This window comes from Dama dama, chromosome 20 (genome assembly GCF_033118175.1).
Source record: "Dama dama isolate Ldn47 chromosome 20, ASM3311817v1, whole genome shotgun sequence".
NCBI lineage: Eukaryota > Metazoa > Chordata > Mammalia > Artiodactyla > Cervidae > Dama > Dama dama.
Genome location: NC_083700.1, coordinates 43,144,860 through 43,167,145, shown reverse-complemented (window position 1 = coordinate 43,167,145; position 22,286 = coordinate 43,144,860). Strand labels below are relative to the sequence as shown.

Here is a 22,286-nt window from a genome sequence, read left to right as displayed (position 1 = left end):
AGAATTGATGCTTTTGAATTGTGGTGCTGGAGAAGACTCTTGAGAGTCCCCTGTACTGCAAGGAGATCAGACCAGTCAATCCTAAAGGAAATCAACTCTGAATATTCATTGGAAGGACTGATGCTAAAGCTGAAGCTCCCAATACTTTGGCCACCTGATGCAAAGAGCCAACTCATTTGAAAAGACCCTGATGCTGGGAAAGACTGAAGGCAAAAGGAGAAGGAGGGAGCAGAGGATAAGATGGTTAGATAGCATCACTGACTCAATGGACATGAATCTGAGCAAACTCCAGGAGATGGTGAAAGACAAGGAAGCCGGGCGTGCTGCAGTCCATGGGGTTACAAAGAGTTGGACACAACTTAGCTACTGAATAACAACAACAAATATGTTTTTAACATGCTAACTGGTCAAAAGATAATCATGTATCACAGAATACCTTTCTATTTTTCTTATCTCAGTTCTAAACCCTCAAATCAAACCATGTAAGTTATTCAAAGTAAACACCACTTTCAACTGGTACCCAATGACAAAAGTACACCAATAATCAATTTGGCAAGATAGATGAACACATATATATATATACAGTACCTTTTAAAGCTTCCGTTTCTATGTCTACTAATGGCTTTCCCACATAGGCAGTATCATCTAGATTATAATACAGTTTTTTAATGACTCCATCATAACGACTAGTGATAGTAACAGAAGCTTTATCACTTTGAACTTCACAGATGCTATCAAACTGAGACACTGTATCTCCTTCTTTTACGAACCTAAAAGAAAAAGTCATAAGACACTTTTATGTGAACCATAGTACAGATCATCTGAAACAATAAAAATGCTACACTGAATTAGATGAATATCCACGGAACCCAGTATTGAGTCCCAAATGATACACTGAAGGATGTTTCAGAAGAGACTACAGTGGCTTTCAGAGGTTCTTTGATGCTTCTTCAAGAAGTATAAATTTAAAAAAAACAATGAAATATTCATAGATTTATAATCCAAAAATTTAATTAACGTATCAGATTTTTCTGCCTCATCCATTTCTTAGATGAAATATGAAAAATGTATTTTAAAAGTGTTATTTTCTTTTATTGTCTCAGCCTTCATCACATTTTAAGGGATAGCTATTATTTCTAGAATTAAATCTTAAAAACTGATATCCTCAATACACATCTCCTATACTTTTATGAATTGTAGTTTGAGTTCTTTGCCTTTGTCTCTAACATGGCCAATAAATTTCAGAGTCAGCCTCTTCTGACCTGAGGTCCATCGCTCTTTCCTTGATCCCACAATGCCACAGAGACACAATTGCAAGGTACATTTATGTGATTATGGTTCTCTCCTAACCTACAGAGCAATTATAATGAAAACTACAAGGAAAGAATGTTTAGGTGTCTAAACGAGAGGTAAAAGGATCTTTAACAGTATAAAATTGTGGGAGAGAATCTATTGACTCACCTTAACTGCTAGTTCTCGAAACCTTTGAAAATTAGTTCAGTACTCGGAGGTGTTTCTGTTTTTCCAGAAAGGGAAAGAAAGAAAAGGGGTAGAAGGATGCCTAAGTAGAGGTCTTTTTAATTTTTGTTTCAAGCCCCTTTCTTTTTTACTTTTTTTTTTTAACCTTTGGAACAGTATTCTTTGATTCATGTCTTTTGTTTTAATATTTTAACCTGTTCTAAAAATATAGGCAAACTCTCAGGTAATGGTGAGTCAAATGTACTTGCATTCTTGCTGAAATCATTTTTAATAAACAGAGCTTAGAGTACATAACAATTTTAAAACATTTTGGAAAGAAGCTCTAAGTTCATTCATTAACAGCTTTTCAAAACACATGGTCATATCAACTTAGCATCTTTTAGAGACTAATTTATCTTTTTTTAGCTTAAGTGAAGAGTGGGCTGTGAAAAAAAAATTTAAAAAGAGGAAAAAACAAACCTTAATAAATTACACTGAATAAAATGCCCTGATGTATGATGAACTATGCCACCAGTATATTGGCAACACAAACTAGATTTACTTTAAAGCTTAAAAAATACATATATTATGTTATAAAGAAAGGTGTTTCAATTTAAATAGACTCCTATTTATTTGTACTTAAATTACTTGTGTACTTACTTAAAAAAATTTCAGAATAACTTACCATTCTTTAACAGTTACTTCTCTAATCCCTTCTCCAATGTCTGAGAGTTTGAATTGAACAATCTGTCCCTGGAGAGCTTCAAAAACAAATAAGAAACAATGATAATTAAATACATAATGTATTGCTAATAGACAGATGTTTTGACATCTAAAATTAGAAAATATTCTCAAGCAGAGGCAGAAACTATTCTATTTCATAGATTCAAAGCAGTATTTTAGAATGTTTAAAAGCATAACCATCATTCATAACCATCAAAGATTTAAATAAATTACTCAGTGACACAGACCTGTTGATACTGCCACAGAACTATCATTTTCCAGTTTCCAAAATAATGTTGTTTTACAAGGGGATAGAAGGCCCTTCCAACAAATGAGATCTTGCACTAATAGCAATGAACAGAAAATAGAACTGGATATTGTACAAAGGGAGATTCAGTTGGATCTCCTTGTTTTATGTTATTAAACTATAATAAACATTAAAGACCTGCTCTTAAAATCTCTTGTCTTCATATAACTCTTCTCACTCCCATTGCCTAAAGATCAGGCAGATCCATATTAGAAGACTTGGAAAATTCTTAATCTGCCCAAATAATGTTCTGCTAGCTTATTAAATTTTAGTTTTCTATGTCGTCTATCCATTTTTTTTTTAAACTCCTTTTTGAAGTTCTACATCCTTTTTATAACATGTAGATGCCAGTGATACTTTATGGTAATTATTTCCAACACAGACATTATTTCTGGTCAACAAAAAGTATGTATGGATCCTCTCACTTTTCTAAATTAACAAATAGCTCTGAAGTGACTGAAGAATGCTCCTCTCTCTTTTTCTTTGTTCAGCCGCTCAGTCATGTCCAACTCTTTGGGACCCCATGGACTGCAGCATGCCAGGCTTCCCTATCCTTCACTATCTTCTGGAATTTTCTCAAACTCATGTCTATTGAGTCCATCCAACCATCTCGTCCTCTGTCGTCCTCTTCTCCTCCTGCCCTCAATCTTCCCCAGCATCAGGGTTCTTTCCAATGATTAGAATACTATTAAACAAAGTTGCTGGTAAAACACAAGGTAAGGTAGGAAACTTTTCTTTAAGAAATATGAGATTAGTACTTAAGAAATACAAAATATATTTTGATAAGAACAGTCTTTTGTTTCCACTCCAGTAAGTGTGCTCTCTCACAGCCTGCTGCTCACAGTATAAATGGGAACCCTTTTGAAAAATAGTTTTGGCATTAAGTATCAAAAACCTTGGAAAAAAAAAAACTCTGTATCTTTGATTCCATAAGTAATTCTACTTCTAAGATTTTTTTTCCCTGAATAAATAGAGAGGTACACAAAGATTTCTGCTCAGGAATAGTTATCATGGAGTTGTACTAAAGAACTGGAAGCTAACTGAAGTAACCAAAAAATGACAAGTAATTATCCTATGGCACCTCTACAAAAAGCAATATTATGCAAGGAACAGCTTGTGCAAGGGCATGGAAATATCATAATATAGCATAGTCAGGGAATGACAAACACTTCTATACATCTGATGATTGGATATGTGGCAAGAAATCAGCGCAGGCTTAAGACTTTGTGTGCTATGATGAGGTGAGGTGTTTGGAATTTATCCTAGGAGCAATCAGGAAAGTGAAAATGCAAGTCACTCAGTCGTGTCCAACTCTTTGCAATCCCATGGACTATACAGTCCATGGAATTCTCCAGGCCAGAATACTGGAGTGGTAGCCTTTCCCTTCTCCAGGGCATCTTCCCAATCCAGGGATTGAACCCAGGTGTCCCGCAATGAGGGCACATTCTTTATCAGCTGAGCCACAAGCGAAGCCCAAGAATACTGGAGTGGGTAGCCTATCCCTTCTCCAAAGGATCTTCCCAACCCAGGAATCAAACCAGGGTCTCCTGCATTGCAGGTGGATTCTTTACCAACTGAGCTATCAGGAAAGCCCAGGTAATCAGGAATCAGTGGCAAATAAATATAGTCTTAAATTCTTTTGAAGCTGTTCCCCAAAATGGTAAAGTTTACTTTACCACTACTTAAATCTATGCTGGCCCATGACTTGTTCTGACCAATAGAATATAGCAGAAGTAAAGTTGTGTGAGTTCTGAAGTTGCAAGCCTCCCTATGACCTCTCAGACTCCCCCTTCTTCCTCTTGGAATGTGTCTTGAAATCCGCATATAAGGAAGCTGTTCTAGGTTACTGGAGGATGAGAGATGCTAAGTGCAGGAGAAAAAAGAGATGCCCCAGCCAAAACACAACACCAATTGTCAGACATATGAATAAGACCACCTTGGACCTTCTAACCCAGAAGACCTTGTAGCCGAATCTAGTCACACTAGTGAGCCCAGGTGAAACCAGCAGAGGAACCGCGCGCACCCAACCAACCCCTAGAGTGCTAAGGAACAATAAATCATTGTTCCTGTAGGCCACTAAGTTGTCGGGAAGGTTATTATTTAGCAATAATTAGCTGATAGGGAGTCCCATCTACAATTTCACATCTGTAACTTTGTATCTATAATTTCAGAGAAAAATATCTCTGGCAGGGGTGTGATAGAAAAGGTTGGGAAGGGGTGCAGAGAAAACAGGAGGTTATTGTAGATAAGAAACTGAAGTATAGAATTGAACATATTTATATATTTTCAAAGCTGTCTGAAAAGGAGAAGACAGGCTTAAAAAATACATAAGATGTAATATTACTGGATCTTGGTAATCAACTCGATGTGAGACAAGAATCAGGATGGCTCCAGGTTTCTAGCTTAATTATTTACTGAGTTAGGGAATAGTAGGAAGAGGATATATGCTAAGTATGTACAGCAATGCCCTTGGCACACAGTAGGTGATCAGTTATCAGTGTTGAATGGCTGTACTCTCACAAAAATACAAAGTTGTATAATACTATGATTACTCTGTTTCCAGATGATTAAACCGACAAATTAAGTAACTTGCTTATGGTCACACAACTAGCACCTGGTAGACCAAAGAATCCAAAGCCTGGGTCCCCTCACTGTTTACCCAAAACTATCACAACATTGTTAATTGGCTATATCCCCAATACAAAATGCTTTTGGTGTTAAAAATAAATCAAATTTATTTTGAATAAATTTGAATAAATAAATTATTTGAATAAATTTAAGTTTATTATTTATTCAAATAAATTATTTGAATTTATTTGAATAAATACATTTTATTTTTAAATAAATAAATAAACCCAAAGCTTGTAAGTGTCTAGAGACCAGAACAGGAATTGGAGTTTCTGCTTGAAAAGTAATGATCTTTATTTTCTCTGAGAAGAGAAAAGATCAACTTTTAAAAACAGAAATCTTTTTCTTAATGGTGAAGACATGGTTTACATATTTTCAGGTGTTGTGGAAGATGACATACACAAGGAATAGGAGGACTAATTTATCTCAGGGGTTAGATTCAGCTGAAATCCCCTTTTTTCCCCCATCACCAGCACAGACTAAGGCACCAAAGTATCTGTCAAAAGCTTAATGATGCAACAAAAGCCTAGGGTCACAAGGGTTCTAAATAAAACTCTGAATAGAACAGCAGAAAAAAAATGTGTTTTTTTTCTCCTTTTGCCTTATCTAATACTTTAAATCTCTAGTTCTTTGCAAGTGTAGAAAAAGCTGGAGAAAGGTAATTAAGTGGTGGAAGCCAGAGAACTTTCTCTTGACGAGCACCTCACATTGCTTTCATCACACTATCATAACATGACAGATTGAGTGCCTCACAGAACAAAAATAATAATACAGTGATTTGAAGGACACAGTCCACTAAATCAACAACTTGAGTCATATCAGTGCTGACTATTGCATTTAGGTAAGTCATATGATAAAGAACAAGAGAGCATTTAGATGTTAAACACAGAGAATGCATTCACAGCATTATAGAGACACAGTATTAAGGGAAAGTACGTGAAAGGAGGATGGGAGGTGGGGGCGCAAAAAAAAAAGGAGAATTGCATAGATACGTGGAGAGCAAAGAGGGCCAGACTAAAAGTAAAAGGTCAACTCTTTTACTGTGATAAGTCTTCAATTACTGAATAAATATACAAAACATTATTTTGTATAGGCTATTTTGAGATCATACTTACCAGCAGTTGTTCTTAGCCACTGATGTGGATGACTGTACTTGAATGGAGGATAACCAAGGAAATACACATATTTTGGCTTCAAAACATGAACGTTACCACATGTTTGAAAGTAGCGGACACAAATCTAGAGATTAGAAAACAAATAAAGAGCTTTTATAAATGATCTTAATGGCTTGTCTCTAAATATAAACTGAATTTCAAGTTTACTCTAAAAGTAGAACAATCATTATCACAATGCAAACAATATGAAATAATCTAGGTTGAAATCAGAATACTTGGCATCAGTGATGAGTTTACAAGTATTTCTGGCCAAGAAACCAAAGGAATTTGAACCCTAGCACACAGAATATGTTGTTGCTCGTTTGTTACAATTATATCCTTAGAGTCTGATTTGCCCATATGCTTATTACCCTTGACTAAAATTCCCTATGAAAGTAAAAAAATTTTAACAGTGTATTCTTTATAAACACATCAGTGTAAATATATCTGAGTCATTAAAGACTTCCTGAAATAAAAAGTGACTGCTACTGTTTACAACAGCCAAGACATGGAAGCAACCTAAATATCTATCAGCAGATGAATGGATAAAGATGTGGTACATATATGTAATGGAATATTACTCAGCCATTAAAACAAATGAAACAATGCCATTTGTAGCAAGATGGGTGGACCCAGAGACTGTCATAATGAGTGAAGTCTGTCAGGCAGAGAAAGACAAATATTGTATGATACCACTTATCTGCAGAATCTTAAAAAATAAAAAAAGATACAAATGTGCCTATTTACAGAACAGAAACTGATTCCCAGACTTAGAAAATGAATTTATGGTTACGGGAGGAGGGGTCAGTGTGGGGATAGGGACAGATGGGGTCTGGGATTGACATGTACACACTGCTAAATTTAAAATCAATAACCACCAAGGATCTACAGTATAGCACAGAAGACTCTGCTCAATATTATGTAACAACCTAAATGGGAAAAGACTTTGAAAAATATATACATGTATATGTATAACTGATTCACTTTGTTGTGCACCTGAAACTAACACAGCATCGTTCATCAACTATACTCCAACATAAAATAAAAAAGTTAAAAGCGACTGCCAGCATCTAAATACACTGAAAAACACATGTAGTATTGCACCCAAAGGTTTTTTTATTGTAATTCATAGATTAAATTTAACTATTTTATATAAAATCTTAATATAATACAATGTTACAGAAAAAAACCAAAGTCGGGCTGAATGTATCTCATTTGATAAATCATATATATATTTGATATATATAATCTAAGTGTGTAAAAAGTATAATATTTTTTGAAAGTTAACATTTCAATGATATGAAATGTTATGGCAGTGCACTCCAGTATTCTTGCCCAGGAAATCCCTGATTAACTACATCACACTTTTTTAACATTTTTATACAATCTTAAAATATTACAGTTTGTTTAAAATTATTACAAAGTTTTGGCTATATTCCCACTTTGTACAATACATCCTTGAACCCATCTCATATTTTCCATACCCCTACCCTATGTTGCCCTCCCTCCCACTGGAAACCACTACCTTGTTCTCTGTATCTTCAAGTCTCCTTCTTTTTTGTCCTATTCACTAGTTTATCATATTTTTTAGATTCTATACATAAGCAATATCATATAGTACCTTTTCTTCTCTGACTTATTTCACTTAGCATAATGCTTTTCAAGTCCATCCATGTTGTTGCAAATGGCAAAATTTTCATTCTTTTCTATAGCTGAGTAGTATCTCATATCTTCTCGAACCATTCATCTGTGGACAGACACTTAGGTTGCTTCCATATCTTAGAAATTATAAAAATGTTGCTTTGAACATTACAGTATATGTACATTTTCAAATTAGTGTTTTCTTTTTTCAGATATGTACCCAGGAGTGGCACTGCTGGGTAATACGGTAGTTCTATTTTCAGTTTTTTTGACAAACTTCCCTACTGTTTTCCACAGTGGCTGCACCAATTTACATTCATACCAACAGTGTATGAGGGTTCCCTTTTCTCCACATCCTTGCCAACATTTGTTTTTTGTGTTCTCTTTGATGATAGCCATTTTGACAGGTGTGAGGTGATATGATATCCCAATGTGGTTTTACTTTGCATTTCCCTGATGATTAGCGATGTTGAGCATCTTTTCATGTGCTTGTTGACCATCTACATTTCTTCTTTGGAAATATGTCTATTCAATTTTGTCCTTTTTTAAATGCAGAGTTGTATAATATGGCTTGATCAAATTTATCAAATGGAGCAGAGGAAGGAGCTCAAGGACCAAATTGTTGATGACTGGAAATGTCAGGTCAAGGAGTTTGAAATCATACATTATGGGTTATTGTGAGTATGTATGTGTATATGTATTTATTAGATAATAACAGTAAAGCCTGGAGGGGCTTCTCTGTTGGCTCAGTAGTACAGAATCCACCTGCCAGTGCAGAAAATGTGGGTTTGATCCCTGGGCTGGGAAGATCCTCTGGAGAAGGAAATGGCAACCCACTCTAGAATTCTTGCCTGGGAAATCCCATGGACAGAGGAGCATGGTGAGCCACAGTACATGGGGTTGTAAAAGAGTCTTCGTGACTAAACAATACTAACAACAATGCCTAAAGAGAAATGCCTAAGAAACTATTATTGTATTTGAGACATGAAACCACAGGCTCCTGGCTGAGATGATGAGTGGAAAAAGAAAGAAAGCAACATAAATGCAAAATGATTACTAGCAATTGGATGTCTATTAAGAGAAGGCTAAAACACATTAGTGAAGCTGCTGACTAAAAGGATAAAAAGGAAGGGAGAAAGAGAAAAAAAATTTCAAATAGGAAAGACTTTTTTCCTACAAGCAACACACCAAAAAATAAAGAGTAATGAAAAGAGGATTTAGCAGACTCCCATAATAAGGAAATAAATTAGTAGTAATTCATCAGGCAGTTGTTGAGCACACTGTAAAGACAGGATTATTCTTCACTCATGAATTCAAAGCTAAATAAGAAATAGAATAGTCTCTGAATTAAAATTGTTTACACTTTACTGCAGGAAGACAGACAAAATAGATAAATTCAGGATGATAGGATAAGTAATCAAGAGTCAAATGCATGATGCCATAGGAAAATATAAACATAATATAATAAGGCTTTCTTAATAATTTACTGTAGGTGATAAAAAAACTCTTGCTGCTTATGATTTTTTTTAATAACACATGGAAAAAAACAGACTTTTTAATAAGCAGTCAACAAAGGTTCACCGAGTACCTACTATGTGTCAATCACTTAGGATCAGAGAACAAAATTGCTGTGATTCCTTCCCTTATGGAATGTGTAGCCCATACTGTGAAAGATAAAAACAGGACTACCGGTGATTACAACAGTGTCATAATGGGAGAAGTAGTGTTAAGAAAACACAAAGGAGAAAACTTAACCTGGAGAAAGTGAGGTAAGACCTAAGGGATGAGTAGGAGTCAGCCAAGGAGTAAAATGTGTTGCCGAGAAGGCTATAGGGAAGTAAGGCAAGAGTCTTTAAAACAGGAAATACATGTGCAAAGGTCTGGGGGACAGAGAGGAAGGGAGAACAGTGTGCTTAATTAACTGAAATTGTTCAATATTCTAGCATAGCTTACTATGAGCTAAGGGTGACGCTTCAAGAGTGGGTTTTAGAAAGGAATGAAGCCTGGAGATTGGAAATATTCAGATCATAAATAGCTTTCATAGTCACTTGAATTCTGAACACTTTGCTGAGAGCAGTTTTAAGCAAGGAAATGACACTCTCAAATTTATATCCTACTTTATAAAATGATTCTGGCCATGCTACGGAGAATAGGTAGGAGAAGTAAAACATTAGAGGCAGAAAGTCCAATTGAGGAAGGTCCAGGATACCTGCAGCTGGCGACAAGGTGTAGAACAATGGCTAGATTTTTGAGAGACTTCTAGGCTAGAAGAAACAGGTTTGAGGGCTTAGTTCTGGAGTCTAGAGTCTGATGTATCTTATAGGCATTATAGCAATCACTGTGAAACAGCTAAAGGCTAGCCCTTCCAAACTCTCCTGGGGTAGCAGTGGCCAAGTTATATCACTAACCAATGAATCTAGCTGGTACCACCCCTTCCTCCTTCCTGCCCTGAATACAAAGTTGTAACGCCCTGATAATGATGAGCCACTTAATCAATCCCAGCTGCCATCTAACTTTCAGATGCTTTGTATACACAGATAATTTCCCATTTACTGGTTGGGTATATTACCTATAGCTGAAAAATACCTAAAATACAAGAAATTTGGAGATTTTCAGGGCAGTAAGATATATGGGTCTGCAGTAGAGCTGGCTGGAAGACTGGGGAATCATCAGCATATAAATGGCAACTAAAATTCAAAGTGGATGAGGTAACCCAGGAAGTGCAAGAAGTACACAGATGACCAAAGTCACGATCCTGAGAAACACCAGTGATTAAAAGTTGATCAGGGAAAGCGGAGAAGATTGGGATGAAGTGTTCAGAGATGTAGGAAGAATATTGGGAAGCTGCTGTCACAGAAGCCCAGGATGAAGAACTTTCCAAAGAGAATCTAGTGAGATGCTGCAGAGAACTTACTTCTCCCGGTTACCTCCTTCTTGTGTCTGTGCTCATTCACATCCAGCCCTTTGCAACGACATGGACTGGAGCCTGCCAGGCCCCTCTGTCCATGGGATTCTCCAGGCAAGAATGCTGGAGTGGGTTGCCATTTTCCTCCTCCAGGGGATCTTCACCACCCAGGGACCGAACCTTCAAAGTCTCCTGTATTGGCAGGAGGATTTGTTAAAACACGGTGCCACCTGGGAAGCCTTATCTCCTAATTAGTTGTCACAAATCTCAAATTATACACTATCCATTGGGAAACTCGTTGACCCCCAAGACCCCTTCTATGTGTTCCTGTAGTTCTATGTACTTGCGCCATCGTTTCACGCAGTGCTGTAATTATTTGTTTAATGTCTATCTCTCTCTCCCCTGTGCCCCACCACAAAGCTGTAATTAAACCGAGAGGGCAGAGATCAGTGTCTTTCTTATACATATTTCCATCTCCAATTCCTGGTACCTGGTATAGAGCAGGCTTTTGAAAGGTTTTTGTAAGATCAGGGATCAAACGCTGTAGGAAAATCCGGAACAGAGGACCCAGGAAGAAATAAAAACAAAAACGCTAGGCAAATAGGATGAAACACTACGATTATTGGGATGTTAATTGTTTGGTGCTAAAAGGCTGTATGAAAGGGGAGAAATGAAGGGGAAATGTTGGTGGGTCGTAGCTCTGATGATTTAAAAGGTTGGAAAGATACTGGTGCAAATGTGGGAGACAAGTCTAAGTCCAAAGAAGGAAAGGAGCCTCCCAGATGCCCGGAGGCAAGGACCTATGGCGTTCTGCTTTTCTTACCCAGTATCTTCCTCTAGATTGTAAATTCATCGAGGAGAGGGGTCGTATTATCAGTTCTGGAACAAAGTCGTGCTCAATAAATGTTTGACGGATATAGTATATATATAGTATATATATCCCCAGTGCCAAACACAATGTATCCCCAGTGCCAAACACAATGCCCGCTACCCAGATGGTGCTCAACGAAAAGCTATCGGGCGAAAGACCAGCTGGGCTTTGGGGCGCAGATGAAGCGGCAAGGAGGACGAGTCACGACAGATGGGCACCCTGGTATAGATCGAGAGCATGGGTTTCCAAACAGGTTGGTTAGCCACCGTCGCTGCCCTTCGTTTTGCATACATCCCTCTTCCTCCCCATCACGCGAGCCCTGTACGCGAGGCACTTGGAGGAAAAACCAAATCATCTCTCCCAGGCAACTCCGAATAAACCACTCCATCCCGACCCCAGATCGGCCCAACCTGCTTACCAGCTGCCCCGCAGTCCGGCTCCAGGTCCTCAGCACACGCGCTGCAGCCATCTTACTCCGGAAATGACAAGGGCTCAGAGGTTGGAGGAGCTGCCTCGGCGGGGGACGGACGGGGGGCGGGGAGGCGCGCCCCCACCTGACAGCCAACCAGGGAGCGGGGCGGGGCTGAGCGCACGCCCAGGGCGGGGGCGGGCCCTGCGGACGGGGAGGGGAGCGCGGTGGGGGGCGGGCCGTCCCAGATCTACTTTCAGGGAAAGTTGGCTGGGGCACTGCTGTGCAAGTCCTTATCCACCCACGACGATCATCTTTTCAGCCCAAGTCGGGGAGATAGAGTGTGTGTTAAGGAAACATAAAGGAAGGAGAAAGATCGGAAGAGTTAAGTAGGAAACAAACCTTCCTTCAGCTCGTATTGTAACCGCTTGATTACAGAAAACGGGACATTTCTATACAGATTCTGTAGAAGGAAGTGTTAGTCGTTCAGTCGGGCCCGACTCTTTGCGATCCCAATGGACTGCAGCCCACCAGGCTCCTCTATCGATGGGATTTTCCAGGCAAGGACACTGGAGTGGTTTGCTATTTCCTTTCCCAGGGCATCTTCCCTACCTAGGATAGAACACAGGTCTCCTGCACTGCAGGCAGGCTCTTTACCGACTGAGCTACCGGGGAAGCAAGTTGAATCAAGTCTATACCAGAATACTTCCTAATAACTGGCATTTTTCTTACTGGCATTGTGTTCTTGGTTACCGAAAGTGGCTTTTTTTTTTTTTTTAATGGAAGGTGAACAAGGTTACTATATCGAAGATAAACGTCACCAACATTAGCTTTCCTTCTTAGGGTATTTGTCAGATATAGCTGCCCAGTTTATGCAATATATGTCACGGGCATACTACCTTGAATTATTTTCCTCTGGTAGAAATGTCAAATTGAGGTCAGTGGAAACAGTAAAGACAAGATCAGATCTTTAATGGTCAGTCCTTTTCACAGCAACTAGGAAATCAGTTTCTAGAAATGTCCAGGATGATATTTGTCTTTTCTTCCTCTTACATGGGAAAGAAAATCTGTATAGATGTTTACAGCATTACAGAGAAAAAAACCACAACAAAGACAAAATTGTAAATCTCAACACTGAAGATTAATGGCTGTAAAACAAAATCTTGGGTACTTCACAAATTCGCTATCTATATTACTCAAACTCACACTTTCAATTTTGCCTTATGAGTCTTTCAGTATAGTTCTTACACACACACAACTGTAAGCAATAAATCTAAATCATTACCTTTATTAGAAAATCTGGGATAGTCAGAAACTTTGATTTTTTTGTTTTAGCTTTTCCCCTAATAAAACTAAAGAGCCTCTTGATGAAAGTGAAAGAGGAGAGTGAAAAAGTTGGCTTAAAACTCAATATTCAGAAAACTAAGATCATGCCATCTGGTCCCATCACTTCATGGCAAATAGATGGGGAAACAGTGAAAACAGTGAGAGACTTTTTCAGTTCAGTTCAGTCGCTCACTCATGTCCAACTCTTTGCAACCCCATGGACTACAGCACTCCAGGCTTCCCTGTCTATCACCAACTCCCGAAGCTTACTCAAACTCCTGTCCATCCTGTCGGTGATGCCATCCAAACATACTTCCTATAAGGTGGCTAAAGTACTGGAGTTTCAGCTTCATCATCAGTCTTTCCAATGAATATTCAGGACTAATTTCCTTTAGGATTGACTGGTTGGACCTCCTTGCAGTCCAAGGGACTCTCAAGAGTCTTCTCCAACACCACAGTTCAAAAGTATCAATTCTTCTGTGCTCAGCTTTTTTTTAGTTCAACTCTTATATCCATACATGACTACTGGAAAAACCATAGCTTTGACTAGATGGACCTTTGTTGGCAAAGTAATGTCTCTGCTTTTTAATATGCTGTCTAGGTTGGTCATAGCTTTTCTTCCAAGGACCAAGTGACTTTATATTGTTGGGGGGGGGGGGCATCCAAAATCACTGCAGATGATGACTGCAGCCATGAAATTAAAAGACACTTGCTCCTTGGAAGAAAAGCTATGACCACATGGACAGCATATTAAAAAGAAGAGACATTATTTTGCCAACAAAGGTCCATCTAGTCAAACCTATGATTTTTGCAGTAGTCATGTATGGATGGGAGAGTTGGACCATAAAAAAAACTAAGTGCCAAAGAATTGATGCTTATGAACTGTGGTGTTGGAGAAGACTCTTGAGAGTCCCTTGGACTGTAAGGAGGTCCCAACCAGTCCATCCAAAAGGAAATCAGTTCTGAATATTCATTGGAAGGACTGCTGCTGCAGCTGAAGCTCCGATACTTTGGCCACCTGATGCGAAGAACTGACTCATTGGAAAAGACCCTATGATTGGAAAGATTGAAGGCAGGAGGAGAAGGGGATGACAGAGGATGAGATGGTTGGATGGCATCACTGACTCGATGGACATAAGTTTGAGCAAGCTTTGGACGTTGGTGATGGACAGGGAAGCCTGGCGTGCTGCAGTCTATGGGGTCACAAAGAGTTAGACACGACTGAGTGACTGCACTGAACTGACTGGCTAACAAAACATTTTATAGACACTAATAATATGTTTCATAATACTCCATGCATGTGTTTGTATAAAAAGATTAAGTAGCTGTGCCTTTGAACTGAATTATTTTTCTTCCTAGAGTCCCTATACTACCTTTTCCCTCTGACTTTCCCTTTATAGAAATTCTGGGTTTTGAGAGGACAAGTACCCTTCACCTCAGTCTTTTTAAGTTATTCTTGCCCTTTTGTACTTTCATAGAAACTTTAGACTTGGCTTGTCAGGCTCTTTTAAAAAGTCCTGGTGGGCATTTGATGGAATTTTATAAACTATATTTTCAATAATATAGCTAAAGATTCTTCAGGGTTTTATTTGTAGGTAATAATATCATCTAAGAATGATGATGGTGCTGTTTTTGTCTGTTCAGTCTTGCGTCTTTCATTTCTTTCTTGTAGAGCCTGGTTAGACTCCCATCATCTTTGAAATTATGGCTTAAAAAGCCATAATTGTGGACATTCTTATCTTGTTTTAACTTGAATAGGTGTCTTACACTTTACTATTATTTACTGTTATTAAGAAAGAAATTTTCTGTAGGGTTTTCCAGATATCCTTAATTAGGTTAAGGGAGTTTACATTCATTTCTAGTTTTGTTGGATTTTGTTTTATCATAAATAGGTCTTGATTTTTTTCAAATGCTTTTTCTTCGTCTTTAATGTGGTCTTAGGTTTTTGATATATCATCATAACATTTTTCTAATGTTAGAATGATAATCTCAATTTGGTCATAATATACAGTATTTTATAAACATTGTTGGAGTTATTTGTTAATATTTTAATTGATCAGGATGCATCTAAATTTATAAATAAAATTGGCTTATACTTTTTCTTCTTGCTGTCATCTTTGTCTGGTTTTGGTACCAGAGATTGGGTAAAGTATATGCATTCCCAGAGCTTTCCCTGTTACAACAATGATAGAACATTGGGATTAGGAGACAAGGATGTTCACATCAAACCACAGAGGTTCATATCCCAGTATTCGTTAACAACTGTGTAGCCTTGCAGCAAATTGTTTAACACGTGCAGCTGTAAATCAGAGTAAAAACAGTAAATATTTTAGCAGTTTGTGCAAGCATGCAGCGCCCAAGTACTCAATGAATGTTGGCTGTTATCTGTATGATTTGTCATATTCTAATTGCTGCTCCCTCTTAACTGTAAGGTAGGTACAGTATTTTATCATTAAGAAGATTGAAATCATAATTGCTTACTTCTCGGTCTCTCCTATGTACTTCCAATATTTTCGGGCAGAGAATACCTTACTCTCCTTTGCTTACATAGAAAGGCTTGCACATGATTTGGTACTCAATTAATGTAGGAATTGAGCCACAAGCGGAATCAAGAAGCTGGTTGTCCTTTCTGTCCCGGCCTTTGGTGAATTACGTTAGTTGCACTGTTCATTAACAGCCATGAGGTTGGCTCTTTCTCCGACAACGTGGCGTAACTTTGGCTTTTTGAGAATTATACTACTGATTCTGACTCTGTCCTTTTCCACTCATCCCCAAAGAATTGGTGTCTCACAGGAGAAAAAAAAGCTGATAATATTCTACAGGCGGGCGCACAGAAACAGACGCCGGTGAAGAACGAGAGGCTCATGGGTATCATCAATGCGCCAGGGAAACACATTTCAAGGGCCAGGCTGCAGAGAAGGCAAACCCGACCAGAGACAAGGTGGTCAGTGCATCGCAGGGACTTTACTACTCTTCAGTTTTAAGAGTCTCCAGTTTTGGTACGGCAGGATCCCCGAGAAAACAGTGATAAACACAGATATTTGCACAAGCCTGCGAGACAACTGGAGGAGACGACTAGAGGTGAAAGGGAAGCTTTCTGCAATCTGCGCGTTCTCCTCTGTTCAGGGTGCAAGTCTAACTAGGGACAGATTTCCTCAGATGCTCCGGGGCACCTCCCCGGCCACCACCCCTTCTGCCGGAGAGCTTCCGATTTGTCGGAATTTTCTGGGCGCCGCCTCTTTAAGCGGCGCGCGGCGCGCACGCGCACTGGTTGTGGGCCTGAACCCGGCTTCTGGGGGCCGTGCGTCCGGGTTCGTGTCTGCGGAGTTGGGCGTTCCCCGAGCCGGCGCGTCCTCTGCTTTTCCGCAGAGCCCGGCGGCCCCGAGCGCGGAGCGAGGACTCAGGCTCCGAAGCTGCGGGGCAGGAGTCCGCGTATCCTCTTTCTCCCGTTCGGGCAGAGGCTACGTCGCGGGGGGCCGGGCCCCAGCACGCTCCCCATGGCGGGGCCGCGGGTGGAAGTGGACGGCGGCATCATGGAAGGGGTGAGTGCCGAGCACGAGGCCTGGCGGAGTGCGGCTGCCGCACGGGCTGCGGCGGAGAGCTTGCGGGTCTAATCTCTCTCCTCTCTCGGCACCAGGGCGGGCAGATCCTGAGGGTGTCCACGGCCCTGAGCTGTCTGCTGGGCCTCCCTTTGCGGGTGCAGAAGATCCGAGCCGGCCGCAGCACGCCGGGCCTCAGGTAAGTCGGGGCGCCGGGGAGTCTGGTCGTGGGACTAGAGGGTGGGTGGGTGCGCCGGCCTGGGGACTGGGGGTGAAGAGGGGACAGGCCGTGGGACTAGAGGGTGGGGGGCTGGCGCCGGGCTAGGGAGGGACTGGGGGAGAGGAGGGGATAGGCCGAGGGACTGGAGGGTGGGGGGCGGGGAACAGGCCATTGTTGGGGGGCAGGCGGCAGGACGTGAAGCTGAGAATCTGGAGCTCGATGGTGATGCCAAGATCCCCGCCCTAGGATTGAGGACCTTGCGGCCCGGGGATGGTGCTGTGGTCTCGGTAACCGGGCTTGGGTGCTTTTGAAAGCCTCACGGAGCAAATTCAGGAAATAGGTCCGTGTTTTCTCTTTAGCTAAAGTTGTCTCGTTTCCTGATGAGTTATATTTTGAAATGTTTCCCACCTCATGGGTCATTACAAGTACTCGGAAAGCTCGTACCAGCGGGCAAGGTAGATCAGGGCAGAACAGCCTCTGTGGCCAAACAAAAATTCCGCTGTTTTAAACCGGGCTTTCTCTGCGTTCACACGTTTTAGTCTTATAAGGAGCCTGAGATGCCGTCATTCCGGCTTTCATTCAGACCTCTAGGAAGCTGTGGATAGGACCAGGATTATCGGTTGTGAAGAGGAGAAAATGTTGACAGTTGACCGTGTTTCATCTGTCATCTGGAAGCTAGGCATACCACTAGTTTAAGTCATGGTGAAGCCAAACTGATTCCTTTGTACTTGTACTTTGTATATATTTCATTCTAATGGATCAGCTGTCTCTTAGTTTTTTATCCAGACTCCATGTTGAAATTATTAAAAGGCAGTTACTGATATATGTGAACAGTAGTTTTCTTTGTCATGGCAGTAGTTTGCAGTAACCCATTTCATCAATAGGGAAATTCATTCATTAAGGCTGTATTAGGTACTTTATTACTTTGCTAGGGTTGCAATAACAGAATACCACAGACTATGTGGACTAAACAACCGAAAATTGATTTTTGCAGTTTTGGAGGCTGAAAGTCCAAGATGAAGGTGATGGTAGGGTTGGTTTTCTCTGAGGGACACAAGGGAAGATTCTGTTCCAGGCCTCTCTCCTTGACTTGAATATAATCAGCCTCTTCCCCGTGTTCATGCCTCTGTACATATGCCACCCTGGTGTGTCTTAATCTTCTCTTTTTGGAAAGACACCAGTGAGAATGGGCTGGGGCTCACTCTGACTGCCTCTTTTAACTTAATCAGCTCTTTAAAGGCCCTATTTCCAAATACAGTCACATTGTGAGGTACTTCAGCATATGAAATTTAGAGGAACACAGTTCAGCCCATAACAGATATGTAGATTACTCAGTGAAGTGTAAGTGCAAGTGAGACTGATGGCACTTGGGTTGTTTTATTAGTTTTCCTCTTTTGCATGCTTCTAATTTGCAACAATATTATCACCATATGTGTTTATAGTTAAGGTAACATGTGGAAGGAACCTTTAAAAAGATACCTACCTGCAGGTAGTCCAGGTACCTAAAAAGCCAGAAAGACACTCTGGCACTTACTGCGGTTAGACCTTGCTGTTTTCTTGCCATTGCAGTTTTATAAATGTGTCATAAAGTGTGGGGATATAGGCAGTCTGAATGCACACGTTTTGATGCAGTATTATGACCTGAAGGCCTCAACATTTATCTGGATTGGAAATGATTCGAGATTTGTGTGATGGGCAGCTGGAGGGGGCAGAAATCGGCTCAACAGAAATAACGTTTACACCAGAGAAGATCAAAGGTGGAGTCCACACAGCAGATACCAAGACAGCAGGGTATGTGTCACCTCCATTCCATTTGACTATGGGTTTTCGAATTAGACCCGGATGCAGATATAGGTACTACCACTTCTCGGACAAGTTGCTTAACCTCTGTGAAGCTTGGTTTCCTCACTTTTAAAATGGACATAAAACACATTTCAGAGTTAAAGATGCTGTGTACAGTTTCAGATACCTAATTGCTTATTAATTGTGGCTATTACTGTAGCTATTACTGCAGCTATCCAGAATTTTCTCTCATGTATCAGTCGCTCAGTCGTGTCTGACGCTGTGCAACCCCGTGGACGGCAGCACCCTAGGCTTCCTTGTCCATCACCAACTCCTAGAGTTTACTCAGACTCATGTCCATCGAGTCGGTGATGCCATCCAACCCTCTCATCCTCTGTCATTCACTTCTCCTGCCTTCAATCTTTCCCAGCGTCAGGGCTTTTGCAATGAGTCAGTTCTTCACATCAGGTGGCCAGAATATCATCAGTCCTTCCAATGAATATTCAGGGTTGATTTCCTTTAGGATTGGCTGCTTTCATCTCCTTGCAGTCCAAAAGGACTCTCAAGAGTCTTCTCCAACACCACAGTTCAAAAGCATCAAGTCTTCGGCGCTCAGCTTTCCTTATAGTCCAACTCTCATGTCCATACATGACTACTGGAAAAACCATAGCTTTGACTATACAGACCTTTGTTGGGCAAGTGATGTCTCTGCTTTTTAATGTGCTGTCTAGGTTGGTTATAGCTTTTCTTCCAAGAAGCAAGCGACTTTCAACTTTGTGGCTGCAGTCAACCATCCACAGTGATTCTGGAGCCCAAGAAAATGAAGTCTGTCACTGTTTCCCCATCTATACATCTTCTCTCATGTGTAGATAGCATATTTGTTTCTTTAGTTTTTGTTACTTAGAAAATGAATATCTGAAAGCAGCTGTAGTTCCGTGCTTTGTAGTGATAAGTAGTCTTTGTGATCTAGTTTAGTTCTTGACTTGCAGCTAATTATGAACCATATTTTACTTTTAGTCTAGGTGTTTTTGTCCTCTTTTAATAGAGACTTGTGCAACTATATATAGAAATTTTTGTATATGATCTTCTTTTTATCCTCATTGAAAAATGGATATTTAACAATTAAGTTAAGCCTTTATCCTTTTCCAAGAATCTCTCTTTTTATTGATAAAACAGAGAGAGCAGTTTTTGTGTTTTCTGTGTTATTGGCTGATGGCTGTTGTAAGCAGCATCTTTTTACCAAAATCTTATACATTTACTAGGAAATTTGATAAAATAAGGAATACTATAGTAAACATGATGCCAGTTTGTTTCAGTAATGACTGTTTCAATAGATTATGATTTTTTTAGCTTAAGGAAATGTTTAGTGACAATTGAGATTTCAGTTATGATGTGAATAGATTTATGTTAAAAAAGGCCTCTCATAGGCCTCAGGTGAAGTTTGCCAAATGATAACTTTCTTAAGGGGATTAAAGCATTTTGAAGTATCTTTATTTTTGGGAGCTTCAAAATCACTGCAGATGGTGACTGCAGCCATGAAAATTAAAAGACGGTTACTCCTTGGCAGGAAAGTTATGACTAACCTAGACAGCATATTAAAAAGCAGAGACATTACTTTGCCAACAAAGGTCCATCTAGTCAAAGCTATGGTTTTTCCAGTAGTCGTGTTTGGATGTGAGAGTTGGACTGTGAAGAAAGCTGAGCACCGAAGAATTGATGCTTTTGAACTGTGGTGTTGGAGAAGACTGTTGAGAGTCCCGTGGACTGCAAAGAGATCCAACCAGTCCGTCCTAAAGTAGATCAGTCCTGAATATTCATTGGAAGGACTGATGTTGAAGTTGAAACTCCAATAGTTTGCCCATCTGATGCGAATAGCTGACTCATTTGAAAAGACCCTGATGCTGGGAAAGATTGAAGGCAGGAGGAGAAGGGGATGACAGAGGATGAGATGGTTGGATGGCATCATTGACTTACTGGACATGAGTTTGGGTAAACTCCAGGAGTTGGTGAGGGACAGGGAGGCCTGGCGTGCTGCAGTCCATGGGGTCGCTACCAGTTGGACACAACTGAGCGGCTGAACTGAAGTATCTTTCTTATTTCAGGCATTCTCTTGTACAAAAAGAGGGGAAAGTTATGGTTAACCAACTATCTAAAAATTAACTAACACAGAATCATAGAATTTTGAAGCTGTAGGGAAGAAGATAGAAACCCTGTATTCCAACCCTTCCTTTACTTTGTGAATGAGAAAATAAAGACTCAGAGGTCATAGAGTCAGGGTCAGAACTAGAATTAGAATCTAGACTTTCTGGCTTCTAATCCACTAGAATGTATGAGAAATAAGTTTAAAATTGATAATCCAATTTCATTTAATAGACTAAAACAAGCTTATTCCTAGCAACAAAATGCATCTTAAGTGAATTATAGCATTTTCATCCCTAATTGTGATTATAGTACTGTGTTTTCTCAAATATCTACCTTTGTCTTTGCAGTTCCTTGTCTGTGTGTGCTTAGTCACTCAGTCATGTCCGACTCTTTGCAAACCTGTGGACTATAGCCCACCGGGCTCCTCTGTCCATAGGATGCTCCAGGCAAGAATACTAGAGTGGGTTGCCATTTCCTCCTCCAGGGGGTCTTCCCTACCTAGAGATTAAACCTGTGTCTTCTGCATTGGCAGGCAGATTCCTTACCACTAAGCCACCTGGGAATCCCTTGCAATTCCATACTTTTTTAAAATGAAGGTTTGCTTTACTCTTCTTAGACTCTGATTTTATTGGGTGGAAGAGAAACACTTTAACTGTATTGGGTTTCTCAGAGGATATAAACACAAGTTCAGCAGTTGTAAACCTATGGTTTATGGTAGACTGAACATCTCCAAGTCTCTTTCACTTGCCCCTAGGCTTAACTCCTAAGAAGAGAGATTATATTGTATGCACTTTCTCTTACAGTGCCTAACATTACACAGTGTTAAATATTTACTGAATTAATAGAATACAATATCAGTGATAGAGCCTGTATAATTCAGTACCCATGCATCATTCCCCTAGGACAGTTAAATAAAGGCTATCCTTTGGTGTGTAGTGGAGAAGGAAGTGGCAACCCATTCCAGTACTCTTGCTTGGAAAATCCCATGGATGCAGGAGCCTGGTAGGCTACAGTCCATGTGGTCGCAAAGAGTCAGACACGACTGAGCAACTTCACTTCACTTTGGTATGTAGAGGCTGTGTTGGCATTCCCTTTCAAACTATGCATTAATTAATAGGATTAACTAGATTAATTAATAGGATTGTTTTCTGCTGACTTTGGAGAAGGGAGATGACAGCTCT

At 40.0% G+C, this 22,286-nt stretch overlaps 2 protein-coding genes across 4 annotated transcripts in view; one reads left to right on the top strand and one right to left on the bottom strand.

The window, feature by feature from the left end:
* Positions 1-12,169, bottom strand: part of DBT (dihydrolipoamide branched chain transacylase E2) — a 36,560-nt gene extending 24,391 nt beyond the window's left edge. The window contains exons 1-4 of the mRNA XM_061121294.1: positions 12,106-12,169; positions 6,232-6,355; positions 2,144-2,219; positions 589-770 (exon numbers count right to left, since the gene is read on the bottom strand). Of these exons, the coding sequence (XP_060977277.1) occupies positions 589-770; positions 2,144-2,219; positions 6,232-6,355; positions 12,106-12,156 (433 nt within the window). The 5' untranslated portion in view covers positions 12,157-12,169. The remainder of the gene's footprint in view (positions 1-588; positions 771-2,143; positions 2,220-6,231; positions 6,356-12,105) is intronic.
* A 4,534-nt stretch (positions 12,170-16,703) lies between these two features.
* Positions 16,704-22,286, top strand: part of RTCA (RNA 3'-terminal phosphate cyclase) — a 28,272-nt gene continuing 22,689 nt past the window's right edge. Inside the window, exons 1-3 of one of the 3 annotated variants that reach the window (XM_061121291.1) lie at positions 16,704-16,964; positions 17,060-17,160; positions 18,829-18,972. In XM_061121291.1, the coding sequence (XP_060977274.1) occupies positions 16,920-16,964; positions 17,060-17,160; positions 18,829-18,972 (290 nt within the window). In that variant the 5' untranslated portion in view covers positions 16,704-16,919. Of the gene's footprint in view, positions 16,965-17,059; positions 17,161-18,813; positions 18,973-22,286 lie in introns of those variants that run through there. The other 2 variants (XM_061121292.1, XM_061121293.1) reach the window with 2 other exon arrangements.